General features: G+C 36.6%; 1 protein-coding gene across 9 annotated transcripts in view; it reads left to right on the forward strand.

The window, feature by feature from the left end:
* The window catches only part of TFDP2 (transcription factor Dp-2), a 171,835-nt gene that overhangs the window by 123,581 nt on the left and 30,188 nt on the right, over positions 1 to 18,066 (forward strand). For 8 of the 9 annotated variants that reach the window (XM_032347010.1, XM_032346992.1, XM_032347002.1 and 5 more), the window contains 2 exons: positions 5,943 to 6,064; positions 7,502 to 7,549. In XM_032347010.1, coding sequence (XP_032202901.1) covers positions 5,943 to 6,064; positions 7,502 to 7,549 — 170 coding nt within the window. The remainder of the gene's footprint in view (positions 1 to 5,942; positions 6,065 to 7,501; positions 7,550 to 18,066) is intronic. The other variant, XM_032347013.1, reaches the window with a different exon arrangement.

Raw genomic sequence — 18,066 nt, forward strand, 5'->3', positions numbered from 1 at the left:
TGTCAAATAAATAAATAAATAAAATCTTTAAAAAAAAAAAAAAAAAAAAAGATAATGGTACTAAAGATGCTGAACAAAAATTCCAGTTCACTTCTTAACTTATGCACTTTTTTAAGAAGTTTTGTTTTTGTCAGAATGTATCTGATTAAGTCTTGAGAAAAAGAAAGGCGGTTGTGCTCTTCATTGTTTAATTTTAATTTAATTGAGTCTGGATTCTGGATATGTAATATCAAGGTTTTTGCTTGCTCCCTATGGTAGGCTTCTCTTGTTTTTAGTTTGATTAAATTGATTAGAAATCTGTTGTGTTTTATGTTCTCCTTTTTTTTTCCTTATAAAATAACCTTTACTGCCCTAAGCTTTGTACTCTCATATAAATTGAATATGACCCAGCAGTTAATCTATATCCAGAGCTATCAATCTTTAGCAGTAGAAATAATGAATGAAAAGTGGAAAATATTTAACTGTTTCTCTGGAGGCATTCCATTAATTATGCTAGAGCTTGGGGCGCCTGGGTCGCTCAGCAGGTTAAAGCCTCTGCCTTTGGCTCAGGTCATGATCCCTGGGTCCTGGGATCGAGCCCCGCGTTGGGCTCTCTGCTCAGCAGGGAGCCTGCTTTCTCCTCTCTCTCTCTCTCTCTCTCTCTCTCTCTCTCTCTCTGCCTGCCTCTCCGCCTTCTAATGATCTCTGTCTGTCAAATAAATAAATAAAATCTTTTTTAAAAAAAATTATGGTAGAGCTTGAAGTATATAACACTTTCAGAAAAGCCTTACTTTTAAACAAAGTGACATGTAATTACCCTGAAAACTATACTTAATTTAATGGTCTCAGCCACCTTTAACAAAAGTTTGTAAACGCTTGAACAGTAACTCTTCACTGTTAGTGCTCATGTGGTCTCATCTATAGAGCAGGAAGGATAAATTTTGCCCATGATACTCAGTATTGTGGACTCTGCTAAATGCAGAATTATTTAAGCAAAAAATGTATCTTAACATACTTAGTTGCTTCAGCAAATCTTCAGGAGTTTAAGACATTCAAGACATGACATTTTTCTTGATCACTTGAGGACTGTTAATTACCTACAGAATTCAAACTAAAGATACCTCACAATTTACTATAACTATGTGAAGAATGTAGTCTAGCTCCAAACCTCAGGGGACTTAAGTTCAGGTAAGTGTCCCCATTTCAAGGTAGTTCAGGGTATATTTCAAACATTTACTAAGCTTTTGCTTCTCACCAGCCACTGAAAAGTAGGTGTAAATGAGATAAGGCACCTGACTTTAAAGTCTGTATTTTGAAATGTGATTATATAAATACCAAAATTAAATAAACATCCCTAAACTCTTAGAGTTTCTCCCTCACAGTCCTCTGTTTCGAGAGATTATTTCCTGTCAGTATTTTAGGGATACAGCTGTGGCTCAAATTCTTTTGGAAACAGTTTTTCTTTTTGTTGTCAATTTGAGCTACCGTGCATGCAATTACTGTTATACCTCAGTTCTGACAATGATAAAGTAGTCTTGTATACTACTTACCTCATCACTACAAACCTCAGAAACAGCAAAAGAAAGGTCAGAAGAAGGAAGGGAGATTTGGGGTTCCTCTTTAAACCAGATCTTAATTTGTGTCCTTAATACTGAGGTGCTTTTTCTAGTTCTCAGTTCTTAGACAGAAATGAGAGCTTTTTTTTTTTTCTTCCTAATTGTTGTAGAATCCCAGTTAGAGCCATTTCTCTTCTTCTTTTGTTTATTTCTTTTGAATAGTGTCCCCTCACCTTCACTCTCTCAACCATGATTTAAAAGCATTTTTTTAAAGTTGGAAAACCCTTGAATAAAACCTTTTTTTCTTTTTTAAAACCTGCTTCTCTCTGTTGTCTTTCTCTGTGTGTGCTAAAAATTTCACATCTCTAGCCAGATCTTAATGGTAGATAGAAATTTCAAAAAGTCTTAAGAAAAAGGTTGTTTTCTGTGTTTATAGAAACTAGTTTAATGTAACTGTTTTAGTTTGGAATACTTGCTCTTTACTTAAAGGTATCTTGTCATATAATCAAAAAAAAGTACATGTTTCTTACAGTAAAACTAAAATTTTGTGAAATAATAAAGTCTTTTAATGTAATACTTTATAATTACATAGAGTCTTTTTCCCTTTAGAATACAGAAGCTCTTGGGGCGCCTCGGTGGCTCAGTGGGTTAAAGCCTCTGCCTTCAGCTCAGGTCATGATCCCAGGGTCCTGGGATCGAGCCCCACATCGAGCCCCACATCGAGTTCTCTGCTCGGCAGGGAGCCTGCTTCCCTTCCTCTCTCTGCCTGCCTCTCTGCCTGCTTGTGATAAAAAAAAAAAAAAAGAATACAGAAGCTCTCTTGGCTTTGCTTGCTTGCTTGCTTGCTTTCTAATTGAAGTATCATTGACACAGAATGTTACATTAGTTTGGACAACTCTGTACTTCATGCTGTTCACCACCAGTGTAGCTACCATACAAGGCTGTAACAATTTCTTGGCTATTCTTACTGTAGATGGCAGTAGTATGTAAGATATATTGATTGAAGGGAGAAAACCTTCAGAATGAGGTTCAATTACTATATGATTTTCATAGCCCAGCTGTAATCCGTTGTCCAAAAAACTGCATGATTACATTGAAATTAAGGATTTCTTTGGGGTGGGGGAAGGTAAGTGCCAGAATTTAAAATAAATGTTCACTTTCTTTATCTGATGAACTGAATATAGTAATTACCTCTAATTTACCTCTAATTTCAATTTGGAATTTCAAAATTAAGGTTCAGTTTTATAAAACACATCTGACTCATCACCTATATAATTTTCCTGTATTCAGTAGTTGATCAAGTTTTGTTGGCTTTTCTTTGATTTTGTTTAAGGTTCACTGTCATTGTCCTAATTTAGGAACTCATTGCATCTCACATGAACTTCTAACTTGTCTTTGTAGTTGAAGTATATCATCCCTCCAGTTTGTTCATTCAGGAAATGTTTATTGAGGATTTCTGCTATTGAGGGCATAGCAGGCACTAGACTAAGGGAAAAGAACAGAATATTGCTAATCATCGTCAGATCAGCAAAGAATGTAGCTGACATTCTGACATTGAGGAAGAAAAAATAAACCAGAACATAGCAGTTCATTTCCAAAGCCTTTCTCAGAAATAATAACCAGTTTTTTCCTATATCCTATTTCCCTTCCTCTCTACATCTTTTTTTTTTTTCCTACAAAGCCCTTTAAATCAGGTAAAATGAGCCTGTAGGCTACTAATAACAGATACAGAAAAAGAACTTAGTAATAATACTGCTCAAATAATGCAGTCTATCTCAAGGGTAAGTTTGGATGATTAGAATTGTGGAGGGGCACCTGGGTGGCTCAGTGGGTTGAGCCACTGCCTTCGGCTCAGGTCATGATCTCAGGGCCCTGGGATCAAGTCCCGCATCTCAGCAGGGAGCCTGCTTCCCTCTCTCTCTCTCTGCCTGCCTCTCTGTCTACTTGTGATCTCTCTCTGTCAAATAAATAAATAAAATCTTTAAAAAAAAAAAAAAGAATTGCTTTGTGGAGACTCCTGTTCTAGAAATAGAGTAGACCAGAGACTGATCAAATACTCAGATTTTCCTTCTTAAGCTTCACCCTCAAGGTCAGCATGTTATAGGACATACGAACATGTGATGTAGTGATTGGTAAGAACTATGTCCTTTATTTTTTTTTTTTAAAGATTTTATTTATTTATTTGACATGGATCACAAGTAGGCAGAGAGGCAGGCAGAGAAAGAAGAAGCAGGCTCCCTGCTGAGCAGAGAGCCTGATGCGGGGCTCCATCCCAGGATCCTGGGATCATGACCTGAGCCGAAGGCAGAGGCTTTAACCCACTGAGCCACCCAGGCGCCCCTATATTGCATTTTCTTTTTTCTTTTTTTTTTTCCATCCATTTTAATTTTTTTAATCTATTTTCAGCATAACAGTATTCATTGTTTTTGCACCACACCCAGTGCTCCATGCAATCCGTGCCCTCTCCAATACCCACCACCTGATTCCCCCAACCTCCCACCCCCTGCCCCTTCAAAACCCTCAGATTGTTTTTCAGAGTCCATAGTGTATCATGGTTCACCTCCCCTTCCAATTTCCCCCAACTCCCTTCATTGCATTTTCTTACTGGATTTTATGTAGTCCTACTGGCATATTAATGAACAGAGAAGCTACTTTTTTCATTTTAAGAGCTGGGTCTTCTGTCTCAGTTCATCAAATATTTCTTGTGCCTTTCCTGTGAATATCTCCTAGCACTGCGCTAGGCTCTGCAAACATTTGGTCTACCGTAAAGATTTTCACTGAAATGGAGGTGCAGAAGTAGAGTGGGTGTGTAGAAGGGTAGGACAGGCAGACCTATTATCTAGTATTCATATTTCCTCATGAGGTAAGCTTCTAAATTCCTCATTTAATAGTCCCTGGAATATTGTGGAGAGTCAGAATTCTCCAGATATCTATCAGTGTTTATTGTCTCTTTTTTTAACTATAGAAATAACTTACTAAAATTATTTCCTAGGCATTTGTATATAGTAATATCTCCCTAGCTCCAAATTGGCAAAATGCCATACACAAACGGAGGTAACTAATGTTCTTAAGTATTTGGTAAATGAATAAATGTTGACGCAACTTTGATAATGAAGGCTGAACTAAGCTTGAAATGGAAATGAATCCTTCCCATTGTTCCTTATGGAGCAAATTAGCAACTAACTTAATGACTGGAATTAGACCTGTCTGCAGAAACAGGTTTCATTTGATCAGGGCTACAAAAATTAGTATTTTGACCTATATCAGACAGTAGAAATAGAACTTCCTTTGAAGATCGGTCATTTAAAAATTGTGTGTAGCTCACATAGATGCTTTTCTCTCTTAATTGGTACTTAAATAAAACCTTGCTGTTATGGAAATTTTCAAAAGTATACGAAAATAGAATCTCTTCCCTTTAGGAGATCTGAAGCTCTGGGTTTGCTCAGTTGAGGGCAGTCCTATGCCTCGGGGTTGGAAAGAAAAAAAAAGAGAGAGGGAGAATCCCTGTGTTCTCAGCAGCTCATTCTTCAACAGTTACCAACGTGGGGCCAATGCTGTTGCATTGGCCTACTCACTGGAGCCTGCCCTTATTTTTCTGGCAAAAGTATTTATAAAGATATTAGTAGAATGCTAAGTTGTCTTTTGTACTGATTATTATAAACATTTTTGGAAAAAACATGGTCTATTTATTAGTGAAGTCCTGGACAGCAATTTGGTAGCACCTGTCAAGAAGCTTTTTGAAAAGTCTGTATCCTTAGTTCCGTTACCTTTCTAGAGTCTGTCCTTAGGAAATAGATACTAAGGCCAAAATCGTTGTCCAAAAATGTTCATCACAGCATTGCTTATAATATTGGATAATTAAATATCCATATGTAGCTAACAGGAGGGGATAACAAATCCACATGATGAAATGTTTCACTATCTTCAAAATGTCTGTGAAGAATATTTATTGACATGAGGAAATGCTCTTGAAAAAAGAAGATAAAATCGCATTTGTTACAATAATCCAAATTGTATGATGCCTTTGTGTATATTTTGGACATGAAGATCTGATTTACTCTTGCCCTAGTACCTCAAGTTCAACTGCAGTTAGGTTCTGTAATTTCAAAGACAGCTTTCTGGGTTTTTTTAATTTTTAAAACATTGTTAGTTGCCACCTTAATCCTTCCAAATTGCTGTTCATTTGCTGAAACCTGTATTGTGACCTCATGGCAGTATTCAATTACTAATGCTTTAAGATCATAGAATATAAGTGAGTGAAATCTTATGTTTTAGATGATTGCTATTAAGTGCGTTTTTGGCAGTGAGTTTTCCTCCTTATATGTAGCTTAGCAGTCAACATTATTTTCTGCCTATATGCATTTCTTAATAACTAAGAATGTTATTTTCTGTGTCCTAACTTTATAGATTATAAGCACACCACAGAGACTAACCAGTTCAGGAAGTGTTCTGATTGGGAGTCCATATACCCCTGCACCAGCAATGGTTACTCAGACACACATAGCAGAAGCTACCGGCTGGGTCCCAGGGTAAGAGTGTTGTTGCAAGTTACCATTTTTAAAACTTTTTCTGAAGCTATGATCTTTTTCTCTCACTGTGTTGTCTTCCATTCTTGTTTTATGTTAGCCTAGTCCTTAGAAACTAATGTATTGCCTTTAAAACTACCTATTTTAATTTCACTTTATGTCTTAGATATAAATCATTTATGGAGCAACAATTTTTAGGTAGAGAAAAACAATACAGTAATTTGTACCAGAATCTTCTGATCTTTCAGCTCTGAAAAAGGACTACTTTTTTGTGATTATGACATTTAACTGCTTTGGAGATGCAAATTCTATATTTTATATTGTTTTAACAAACTTAATAAAAGAGTTACATATTGAATGTTGGCTCAGAATTTCCCCCTGTGAATTTTTGTTTCCTTAAACATCAGAAAAGGAACTAGGAAAAAGAGGCCAAAAATATTAAAAATTTTACTGAGTTTTTTTCTTGATCCTTTTCAAACACTGGACAATTAAATCAGTATCCCTTGTGCTCCTCATTTACCACTTTTAGTATCAAACTTTCAGATGTTTCATTTCTGCCTGTAAAATACCCTTACCCAGCCTTTCTCTGCTCCTTATCATTTGAGCCTTTCATCTTTCCATAAGAGAAAATGCGTAAGATAAAGGTTTTAAACCTTATTTGTTTACTTGAGAAGTCATTTCTGTGGTGGCATACTATACTGGTAGTTCTGTCTTTGACTTATGATTGTGAGTTCTAGCAAGCAGACAGTAAATCTTAGTTGTGTAAGAGCTTTCTTATTTCCAAGATGTTAAATGAATTGATGAAATAATCCTGGCAAAGTGTTTCAAGCCATATTCATGTTCATGTGTGTGCATACATGCACACGCACACACACATTAGAGACAGAAGAGTTTCATATGTATACATATTTTTTCACTATCAAAGGAGATGAAATGACACAGTCACCTGTAATTCCATGGCCTTTATTCAGTCCTTATCCCACATAGGATCTGAAAGTTACCTTGGATTTCTGCATAGCCTTGAGAGAGTATAACATGAAAGCCAAACCCATGCCAGGTGTGTTGGCCCACTTAGGAGATGACCGGGTTTGGATATTTTCAGCCCCAGCAGTGCTTTATAATGGAGGTGGAAAGATTGCTCAGTCATTCCATAGTGACTAATACTCTTCTGTGCCTTTTCTAAGTCTGCAATATTTTTCTCCTGTTTTCATTGAGCTCATTTCAGACTGTGTTGTTATATTGTGATCTTTTTGGTCCTGTGGTAAAATTTATTATGTTGTGATTTCTCGGTCCTGTGATAAAACTTATCTTTTCTATTTGTTAGATTTTGTGTTTGGATGTATTTGCTGTGGAATTAGACAGGTTACAATAAATTATTCGTGAAATAAAATTGTGTTTAAATATCTGTTCTTTTTATGCTATCTTTTTTTTTCTTTTTAGTGATAGAAAACGAGCTAGAGAATTTATAGATTCTGATTTTTCAGAAAGGTGAGTATAAGTGTTAAGTATTTTGTTTGGGAGATGCTACTGTGTAGAGAGGAGTTTTCTGTCCAGATTGTTGTAGTTTAATTAGAGCTGTTTCTCTTTGCGTATCTTTAACTTCATTTAGTTTCTGCCTTTATTTCATGCCTTACTGAGTGTTCTACTTCACTTATCATTACATATATTCATTATATTTGCATGGTTCCAAAATTGGCTGTTGGTAGTGTGTCCTTTAGCCCTCCCTCTCCTCTTGGAAGATGAATGTACCACATTACTTCAACATGTCCAAACTTTTTAAAAAAATTTTATTGAACACATTTAAAGATTATAAGTTCTCACTTATTTCTTAACTATTATATTAAATACAGTATAATCTTTCCTTAGACTATTAAAGACAGTCTTCTCAGTATGCGTCAGAATCACCTTTGGAGTGTTGAATGCAGTATGAATGTCTACCAAGTCAGAAGCTCCAGAGTTAAAAATGTAGGGTCGTTATTGAACTTAAAGTTCAGTGTGCATGGAAGCCACTATATGAGGTACCATATTAATGTTGCACTATGTTCTTTAAAGATTTATTTATTTGAGAGAGAGCAAGCACATGTGCACATATTGGGGGGACAGACAGGAAAGAAACAGATTTTCCACTGAAAGTGAGACCCATTATAGGGGTTACACGACCCCAAGATCATGACCTGAGCTGAAATCAAGAGTCAGACCTTTTTTTTTTTTTAAATTAATTAATTTATTTATTTGAGAGAGAGAGAGAGAGAACAAGTAGGCAGAGAGGCAGGCAGAGCAGAGGGAAGGAAGCAGGCTCCTGCTGAACAGAGAGCCCAATGCAGGGCTCGAGCCCAGGACCTTGAGATCATGACCTACCCGGAGGCAGAGGCTTAACCCACTGAGCCACCCAGGTGCCCCAAGAGTCAGACATTTAACTGACTGAGCCACCCAGGAGTCCCAAAGTTGTAATTATAAAACTTTACCAGCTACGCTTTTTTAATTTTATTTTTGATTCTAAGATTTTTTTTAACCCCTTCTTCCAATGTTATTTTAATCTCCTTTTTTTTTGTTAGGTCATCTGCTCTCAGAATAATAAATAGTTTTCTGTCTTTTCTATTTTCTAATTTGCTACCTCTGATTTGCTGTGCACTAAGAAACTAGATGGCCAAATGTATTAGAATTCAGCCTGAAATAAAATCAAAAGGACTATGAGTGAGGACCTTGAGGCTATATAATTAAAAATGTGTGTTTTCTTGCATACGCACCAGTTGAACTTTAGTTCCTTTGTGGCATCTGTTGCTTGCTTCTTGGTTTGTAACTGTTTAGAACAGATAAAATCATGTCTGAGGAAATGCTGTATCACAATAGAGATATAGAGTAAAGTGTTCTTTCTCTTTAATGGAAACTACTCTTTCCAAACCCTGCTGGTCTTTTTTTGCATTTATCCTCAGAAAGGGCAGAAATACAAGTTTGTACAGATGTATTTAGCAATATTTAAGGTCTTAAAATGGCACTATTCATTAGTTATGATTGGTGGCACTTATGTACTGCAAATAGTATAAAAAACAAGATTCTCTTTATACTCGCTTCATAAGAGAGACCTCTAAAGATCACATATAGAAGTGCCAGATTAAATTTGTTGGCATAAACATTGATTTGGCTTTCCTAGTGATTATTTTTTTTATTTTTCTAACATAACTTTACTGTAGTGAATCCCAGCCCCTAACTCCCGCAATCGGGTCTACTACATCTGATTTTCTTTTGGTTGTTGTTGTTGTTTTTACATATTGTTTATTTTCTTCCAAATGCATTGTGTTTTTCTGTAATGCTATGAAACGTCTTTGTTTCCCTTCTTCCAGTTGTTTTTGTTTCCATTCTCCCTTCTCTCAAACATAGACTGATCTTTATTTAGCTCTTTAGTATCCTATATGTTGATTTAGTGTATCATATGGAAGTGTTTGTATTCATTTTCTTCAGGGATTTATACATCAATATGTTGATGTATTCATAACTGATATAAATTATAACTGACTTATACATCAATATATATGAGGCTTTTTATCCTCCTCTTACTACTTGAAGTACAACTTTAAGTATGTCTTACATAGCTGTTCCTTTGTCAAGATCATTTTTGAGAGCGAGTCATTTTCTGAAGAAATTTTGTTTGGTGGGTGAAGGATCCACTGAGGGATTCTCATGAATTTTATCCCCTGTTTTCTGATCCGCTGGACTTCTTTTCAAAGAGCATGTAGAAGAAGGTGTGAAAATCCCCCTTTTGGTCTGGTCTGGAGTTTTAATCCTGAAAGATGTTTACTTTCTCTTACCTCCTTTGGACAGAATCTAGTGGTGTCTTCTACATGCATCTCTTCCAGATACATGTGATTTTCCTTTTGGGACCTCTGCTGAGGGAAGAAGGTCTGGGGTGCCCCAGAGGCAGTGGTTGCAGTCTGTGGGTGTTTTTCTCTGTTCCTGTCTTACAGGAATAAGATATAGCACAGTGGTGGTGTATTCTTCCTTTGTGCTCATGTAATCTTAATATCTTTCTGTTGGTGGAAAGTTAAAACTCCACTTATTTATGATAAACTGATAATTTATAATTAACTAATATAATTTAAACTATAATAAGCTAATAAGGAAACTCAGTATAGTTAATACCTATATTGCTTCAGTGATGTTTAGGAAATTTTCATTCAGCAAACATTCTGAATATCTCTTAACTGTTATGTTCTAAGTATTGAAGAGAATAATAAACAAGATAGGTAAGTCTGCCCTTAAGAGATCTTCTCTTGTGTGTGTGGGAGTAATATATAAGATTATTTTTAGATTATAATAGATGGATACAAAAAAATAAGAAAGGTGATGGCAACTACCTTGGAGAAGCCCTCCTAAGAAGGTGATATTTAAGAGCAAAGAAGCAGTCATGTAAATAGCTTAGGTGATGTGGATGAGCTAGGGATTCTGGGCAGAGGGAACAGCAAATGTAAATAAAGCTCCCAAATGAGAAACTAGATTGATGTATTTGGGGAAAGTGAGAAAGGCAAAGAGTAAGATGAGGGTGGAGAGGTAGGCAGGAGTCAGATCATGATGAAAGGCCTTGTAGGTCCTGGTAGGGAGATGGGTTCCTTTTCTAAAGAGATTTTTTTTTTTTTAAGATTTTATTTATTTGTTTGTTTGACACAGAGGGAGAGAGTAGCAGAGGGAGAGGGAAAAGCAGACTCCCTGCTGAGCAGGGAGCCTGATGGGGGCCTTGATCCCAGGACCCCAGAATCATGACCTGAGCTGAAGGCAGACACACAATCGACTGAGCCACATAGGCACCCTCTAAGGGAGATTTTAAGCAGAGAAATGGCATCATCTAAGTCACACTGACTGCTCAGGGATAAATGGATTCTAAGGAGACAAGAACAGAAGCAGGATAATCAGAAGATTATTGCAGGGGACAGGGGGCCCTGCAGCGGAAATGGGAAAAAATGGATAAATGATGGCAGTAGAACCAACAAGATTTATTGATAGATTGAAGGAAGGAAGAGGAAAAATAAAGGATGGCTCTTGGTTTTTTGTATGAACAGCTGGGTGACTGATTATGCCCTTTACATTTACTGTAGTTCAGAGTGCATTTGGGAAGGAATTTTGTTTTGATATGAAGTTTATTAGTTATCTAAGTGATGGTATCACTAGTATATAAGTAGTATCATCAGCATGTAAAAGGTCACAAGCCTGAATGATATAACCCAGGGAGGGAGAGAGTGAAGATCCATAAGGAATAAACATTTATTTCCCATTTCAATCCTGGATTGATGGATATTGATGAATGCAGGATTGATGGATATATACTTCAGGAAAGTAGAGTTTTTTCCTAAGTTATTTTACTGAATTACCAAATTAAATTATTTTGCTGATTTAGCTATTTCTAGTTGGCTCATTTAAATGGGAAATAAAGTTTTTATTATATATAATTCCTTATTTGAATAGATTTTTTTTTATAACTTCTACTTGGGATATGCTATTTTATACTACAAATTATTTTTGTAAGTAAAAATAAGTTTATATTGAGAAAATATATAAAGACAGTGGTTATAGGTTCTAGTTTAGTACATGGAAATTCTTTGGGTACAATTCTTTTGAATACTTCAAATGAAATTATTAATAAACGTTAACATGTATTTCAAACTATACCAATTAGGTTTTTTTTTTTTTTTTAATTTTTAAAAATTTCTCAATTTGGCTTTATTTGGTAAAGAATACTTCCTACTTTATTTATGGACTAATAAAGATCATAGCATTTATACCCATGGCCATATTTTGGTGTTATTTGGAAAGAGGGTCTTGATGTTTCAAAGAGCTTGATTCTAAGAAAAGATTTAAGATTTAGATAGTAAACTTCCAGTTTAAGGTGATAGACTGAATACTGTGTTTACACCCCCAAACCCTAAAATCCTATTGGAATTTTTATGTAAAAAATAGTAAAAAGAAATAAATTTCTCAAAGTGCTATAAAAAGTGGTAGAGATACAGATTTTCCAAGTACAAGATGAAAGCCTACATGATTATAATGAAGAACAAGTGGTAGTAGAGAAATCGACATCCCAAAATATGCTAGGAAAAGTCAGAATTGGAAATGGAAGCTATTCTCCCCTATTCTGACTGATAATGGAGAGGCTCTAGGCTTAGAGGTGACAAGTATAAAAAGCGAGGATGAATTAATGAGGGAAGTAGTGAGGGTAATGAAATGAAGACTGTCCAAGGAGCACCTGCGCCAACTGAAGCTTCCCAACCCACCAAATCCCCTTGTACCTCTCATTTCTTTTCCACACATGCAGGTATTACACCAAAGACATTTTTTCCCTAGGGCTGAAACTTAAGAGAATTGATTTCAAGGAAACAGAACTCTGCCTTGATTAAACTTGTGGTTGGCTTCTTTCATCTGACATATTTTCAGGGTTCATCCATGTTGTAGCATATATTAATACATTACTCATTTTTATTCCATGGTATGGATATACCACATTTTGTGTATTTGTTCATTAATGATGGATATTTGAGCTGTGCTGCTATGAACATTCATGATTTGTCATTTTTCTTTTGTATATACCTAGGAATGGAATTGCAAGATCAAATGGTAATTCTTTAGCCTTTTGAATTGGCTGTCTTCCAGAGTAGCTGTACCATTTTACATTCCTCCCGGCAACAGGTTCCAGTTTCTCTGCGTCTTTTCCAGTGTTTATTATTTGTCTTTTTTAGTATAGCCATCCTCGTGAATGTGAAATGATATTTCATTGTGGTTTTCATTTTCATTTCTCTGATGGCTAATGATGTTCAGCATCTCTTCATGTGCTTATAGACCTTTGTATATCATCTTTGAAGAAGTCTTTCCATATCCTTTGGTCTTTAGTTATTGAGTTGTAAGAGTTCTTTATATTACAACTTTATATTAGAATTATAGTTCTTTATATTAGTTTTTTATATATTAGGCAAGATCCTAATATTTTCTGCAGTGACTGTACCATTTAAATTGTCAACAGCTGTGTACAAAGGTTCCAGTTTCTCCACATTCTCATAACACTTTTTGATAATAGCCATCCTAATCTCATTGTGGTTTTCATTTACATTTCCCTAATGATTACTGATGTTGAACATCTTTTTAGGTCTTACTGGCCATTTGTATATTTCCTTTGAAGAAATGTCTATTCAAGTCCCTTGCCCATTTTTTAATTCAGTTGTTTTTGTTTTTGAGTTTTTATACCTTTTAATGTTCTTTTAGAACATTAAATAGAGGCATTGTTTCTTAACTGTCAGAGAATCTTTTATAGACTTGGTTGCAGGAGTAATCTCCTATTTATGTACTGCAGGTATAAGCTATTCTTATTTCTGTTGAATCTTAATGTGGTATTGGTTGGGTTTGTTTGGGCATGATGCTCTGTCAGCCTTCCAAAGAACAAACCTTATTTCTTGATTCAGCCAGTGCTGAGTGGTATCCTTCAGTTTTGTATTGCTTGTGAAAATTCTGGGAGCTAAAAGAGAAAAATCAGCTGCTGGATAATTTAATCCTCACAGCACCCTTGTGAGGTGGTTACTTGTAGTTCTGTTTTTCAGATAAGAGTACTGTGGGTCTAAGTTAAATGAAGTTAACTGTTGAAAATTATATAATTGAGAATATATCTCAGGGTTGTGGGATTGAGTCCCCTGTGGGGCTCCATGCTCAGTGCAGAGTTTGCTTCAGTTCTTCCCCCCTCTCCTTCCCATATATATATTTAACCAGTTTTTTTTTTCAAGTTTATCATCATTTCATGCACTGAATAATCTTATAAAATTATTCCATGTAGATTGTCTTTGTTTCAAGAGTATGTTCCTCAGCTTTTAAAAGTTGTTAAAAGTCTAGTTGTTCCTACTTAAGAATTGTGTTCAGTTTCTTCCTTTAAATATTATCCATGTCTGGGGCACCTGGGTAGTGCAGATGGTTAAGCATCCTCCTCCTGCTCAGGTCATGAGAATCCTGGGATAAAGCCCTGTGTCAGGTTCTTTGCTAAGCGGGTAATCTGCTTCTGCCTTCTCTCTTCTCCGCTCATGCTCTCTCTCAAATGAGTAAATAAAAATCTTTTTTAAAAAATTATCCATGTTTGGGGGCATCTGGGTGGCTCAGTCAGTTAACTGTCTGCTTTCAGCTTGGGTCATGATCCCAGGGTCCTGGGATTGAGCCCCACATCAGACTCCTTGCTTGGCCTGCTTCTCCCTCTCCCAGTCTTCCTACTTGTGTTCCCTCTCTCTCTGTCTCTCTCTGTCAAATAAATAAAGTCTTTTAAAAAAATTATCCATTAAAAAAAATTTAAAAATTATCCATGTCTGACTGTAGAGGGCAAATTAGTCAGGTGATCACCCTGAACTACCCTATGATTATCTTATTGCTCCCCCCCCTTCTTCCCCCCCCCTTCTTTTTTTTAAAGATTTTATTTATTTGACAGAAATCACAAGTAGGCAGAGAGGCAGGCAGAGAGAAAGGGGGAAGCAGGCTCCCCGCTGAGCAGAGAACCCAATGTGGGGCTCAATTGCAGGACCCTGGGATCATGACCTGAGCCAAAGGCAGAGGCTTAATTCACTGAGCCATCCAGGCACCCCTCTTGCTCCCTTTTTAAAAAAGATTTAGGATTACATGAAAAACAACCACCTTGCTTCATCCCTGGCTTTTAAGAAGTTCATAAATATGGAGTTGAGATTTGTATTTACTTTAGACCATTGTCCAATTCTTAGCATAAATGTAAAATCCCAAACATATTTCTTTCAAAATAACTCATGCACTCCCATTAGCAATTCATAGTATTTACCTTTGTCACCTAAGTTTCACTAATTATATAAATTTATATGTGGCTAGCCATTTGTTTCTGAATACCCCAAATTCTAAGGGCAAATCAGCATAGGGTGGGCTTTGTGTGAAAATATATAGAGCACACAGGAATTGGAAGATTCTTTTAAAAAATCAAATAACTTGCAGTGCCGGGGTGGCTCCGTCATTTGAGCATCCCGTTCTTGGTTTTGGCTCATGTCATGATCCTCACGGTCATGGGATTGTGTCCCCTGTGGGGCTCCATGCACAGTGCAGAGTCTGCATCAGATTCTTTCCCCCTCTCCTTGCCATTCACACTCTCTAAAACAAATAAATGAATTTTTAAAAAATGTAACTATTTATGGGGTGCCTGGATGGCTCAGTCAGTTAAGTCTGCCTTCAGCTCAGGTCTAGATCCCAGGGTCCTTGGGGCGCCTGGGTGGCTCAGTGGATTAAGCCGCTGCCTTCGGCTCAGGTCATGATCTCAGTGTTCTGGGATCGAGCCCCGCATCGGGCTCTTTGCTCAGCGGGAGCCTGCTTCTCTCTCTCTCTCTCTGCCTGACTCTCCGCCGACTTGTGATCTCTCTGTCAAATAAATAAATAAAATCTTTTAAAAAAAAAAAAAAAGATCCCAGGGTCCTGGAATGGAGCCCCACATGAGGCTCCCTGCTCACTGGGGAATCTGCTTCTCCCTATCCCTCTACCCCACCTCCCCGGTCAGGCTGGCTCACTCTCTCTCTCTCTCTTTAAGATTTTATTTGTTTATTTGAGAGAGAGAGCCCAAGCTGGAAGTCGGGGGGAGGAGCAGAATGACCGCTGAGCAGGAAGCCCAATGCGGGGCTCAATCCCAGGACCCTGGGATCCTGACCTGAGCCAAAGGCAGATGCTTAACTGACTGAGCCACCCAGGCACCCCTCACACTCACTCACTCTCTCAAATAAATAAAATCTTTAAAAAAGAACAGAAAAGAAAGATCACCATAGTGGCCCTGTGGAAGGTTGGAAGCCTCTTGATGGCACAAAAAAGAATGCTTATGAGGTTCTAGTTCTATTCTGAGAGTCATTATGAGGGCCTGAACTAGGGCAGTGGGAACACAGAGAAGTTGAATTCAAAAGCTATTTAGGACTTGATTTAGATTAGATCTGATTGAATTAGATTGATCTGATAGAAAGTGCCTTAGAAGAATAGAAGAACGTAGGTTGGATCTCATTTCTGGCTTGGGTGATAGGGTAGATGGTCCTGTCACTCACCTAGATGAGAACTGTGGTAGGATCCACAGTCACGCATTGTATAGGCTGAGTTCTCCTTTGTACTAATGTAGTATTGTGAATTTTAAAGACCCCCCTCTGAGAAAGCTGGGCTGAGTATGAGAGACTGAGGCTAAGGGCTAATCCAATGTAAGTAATCAAAGATAGGCTCAAACCATTTTTCTCTCCCCTTTTTTTAAACTCTTTATTTTAGAGAATTTAAAATATTAAAGTAGATGACTCATATCATGAACCTTTTATGTACATGTCTCTGACCTTCAACAATAATCAGTCTATGGCATATCTTATTTTATATATACCCCCTCCTGTTTTATTGTAAAGTAAATCATTTTCATCATAAATCTTTCCGTACTTATATCTAAAAAGACTCCTTTTTAAACATCATTATTATTTTATTTAAATATTTTAAATATCATTATTATACCTAGGAAAATTAACAATAATTAATACCAAATATGTAGTAAGTCTTCAGATTTCTAGTTGTTTGAAATGTCATGTTTGTTTGCTTTTTTAAAAAACAAGATTCAGATACAGAAAGATCACCAAAAAGCAGAAGTATGACTAATAAATTACTTTATGGCATAGTCTTGTAACCATCACCAGATCAAGAAGTAGAACCCAGAGGTCCCTTCATGTGCCCCATCCTAATCACTATACCCTCTCTGTCCTATAAATATCCTGATATTTAGAGTAATCACTTCCTTGAAGATTCAGATAGTTTCGTTACCTAAATGTGCATCCTTTCGCACATTTTAGTCTTGTCCGTTAAAAAAAAAGTTGATATCTCTTTTATATATACATCCCTTCTGTCCCATTATTTTCCTCATTTTAGTTGTTGAAACTAGGCTGTTTGACTTACGCAGTTTCCCACCGTCTAGATTTTACTGATTTCATCCTGATGTCCATCTCAATATATTCCTATTTTCTGTATTTCCTATAGTTTGGCAGTAAGATTTAGTGACTTTATCAGACTGACATTTGTGCCTTGGCAAGAATAGATAGTGGTATGTTCTTACATTGTCTCTCTTTTTATGATATGCACACCACTGATGCTTAATGCTTGTACCTATTTATTCATTCTGGGTTGCAATCAGTACTATTCTAAGTACTGGCACTACTTTCATATAAAGAACTTCAGCTCTTCTTGTTTCTTTACCTGGAGGTACAGTTCATATAAGAAAGCAGAATAAAGGCTTGATCCCTTCCATTTATTGGCCAGTTTTCAATATAATGAGCTTGTTCCTGGTCTTCCTCCAAAGATGACCACATCTTTCCTTTTAAAAGCATCATTATGAATTCATGAATTTGAACAAACTTGATGGCTTTCATACATTGCAGTTACTATCACAATTGAACCTTAAATTGTCCCATGTTTGGCTAGTGGGAGCCTCTTAAGTCCTTTAGACAGGACCCTAGTAGTCTTTGATGCTTGTTATATGGTATTTTAAGATGTTCCAAGTTCATCTTACATGTTTCCTGTCCTATACCTAGAATCAGCCATTTTTCTAAGAAGCCCTGATTTCCTTTAGGGAGAATTATATGTTAGGCTCCAACTGGGGCTGCAGAAGCTCCCTGCTACCAGATTGGTCATTTTTTCTAGTCCTTTTAAATGGACAGAACCAGGATACACAGATGTAATACTTCATGTGCAAATCTTACTAAATAATTCCAGTGCAAATCTTACTAAACCTCTTCTCCATTACATCTCATTCCCCTTTCTTCTATACTGAGAATCCTGATTTTTAAGGACTAAGGGGATGAAAGGGTAATAGATTTAGTGTATATGATAATTACTTCATTGGTTTTATCCCATATTACATCACTCAATGTCCCAAATAATAGTAATATTATCATTATTGTGGTTACTAAAAACATTAACATTTTTTTGCATGTGCTCTCTCTGTTCTCTCCCCTTTCCTTTAAAGATTTGAGAGAGGG

This window comes from Mustela erminea, chromosome 1 (assembly GCF_009829155.1).
Source record: "Mustela erminea isolate mMusErm1 chromosome 1, mMusErm1.Pri, whole genome shotgun sequence".
In the NCBI taxonomy this organism is placed as follows: domain Eukaryota; kingdom Metazoa; phylum Chordata; class Mammalia; order Carnivora; family Mustelidae; genus Mustela; species Mustela erminea.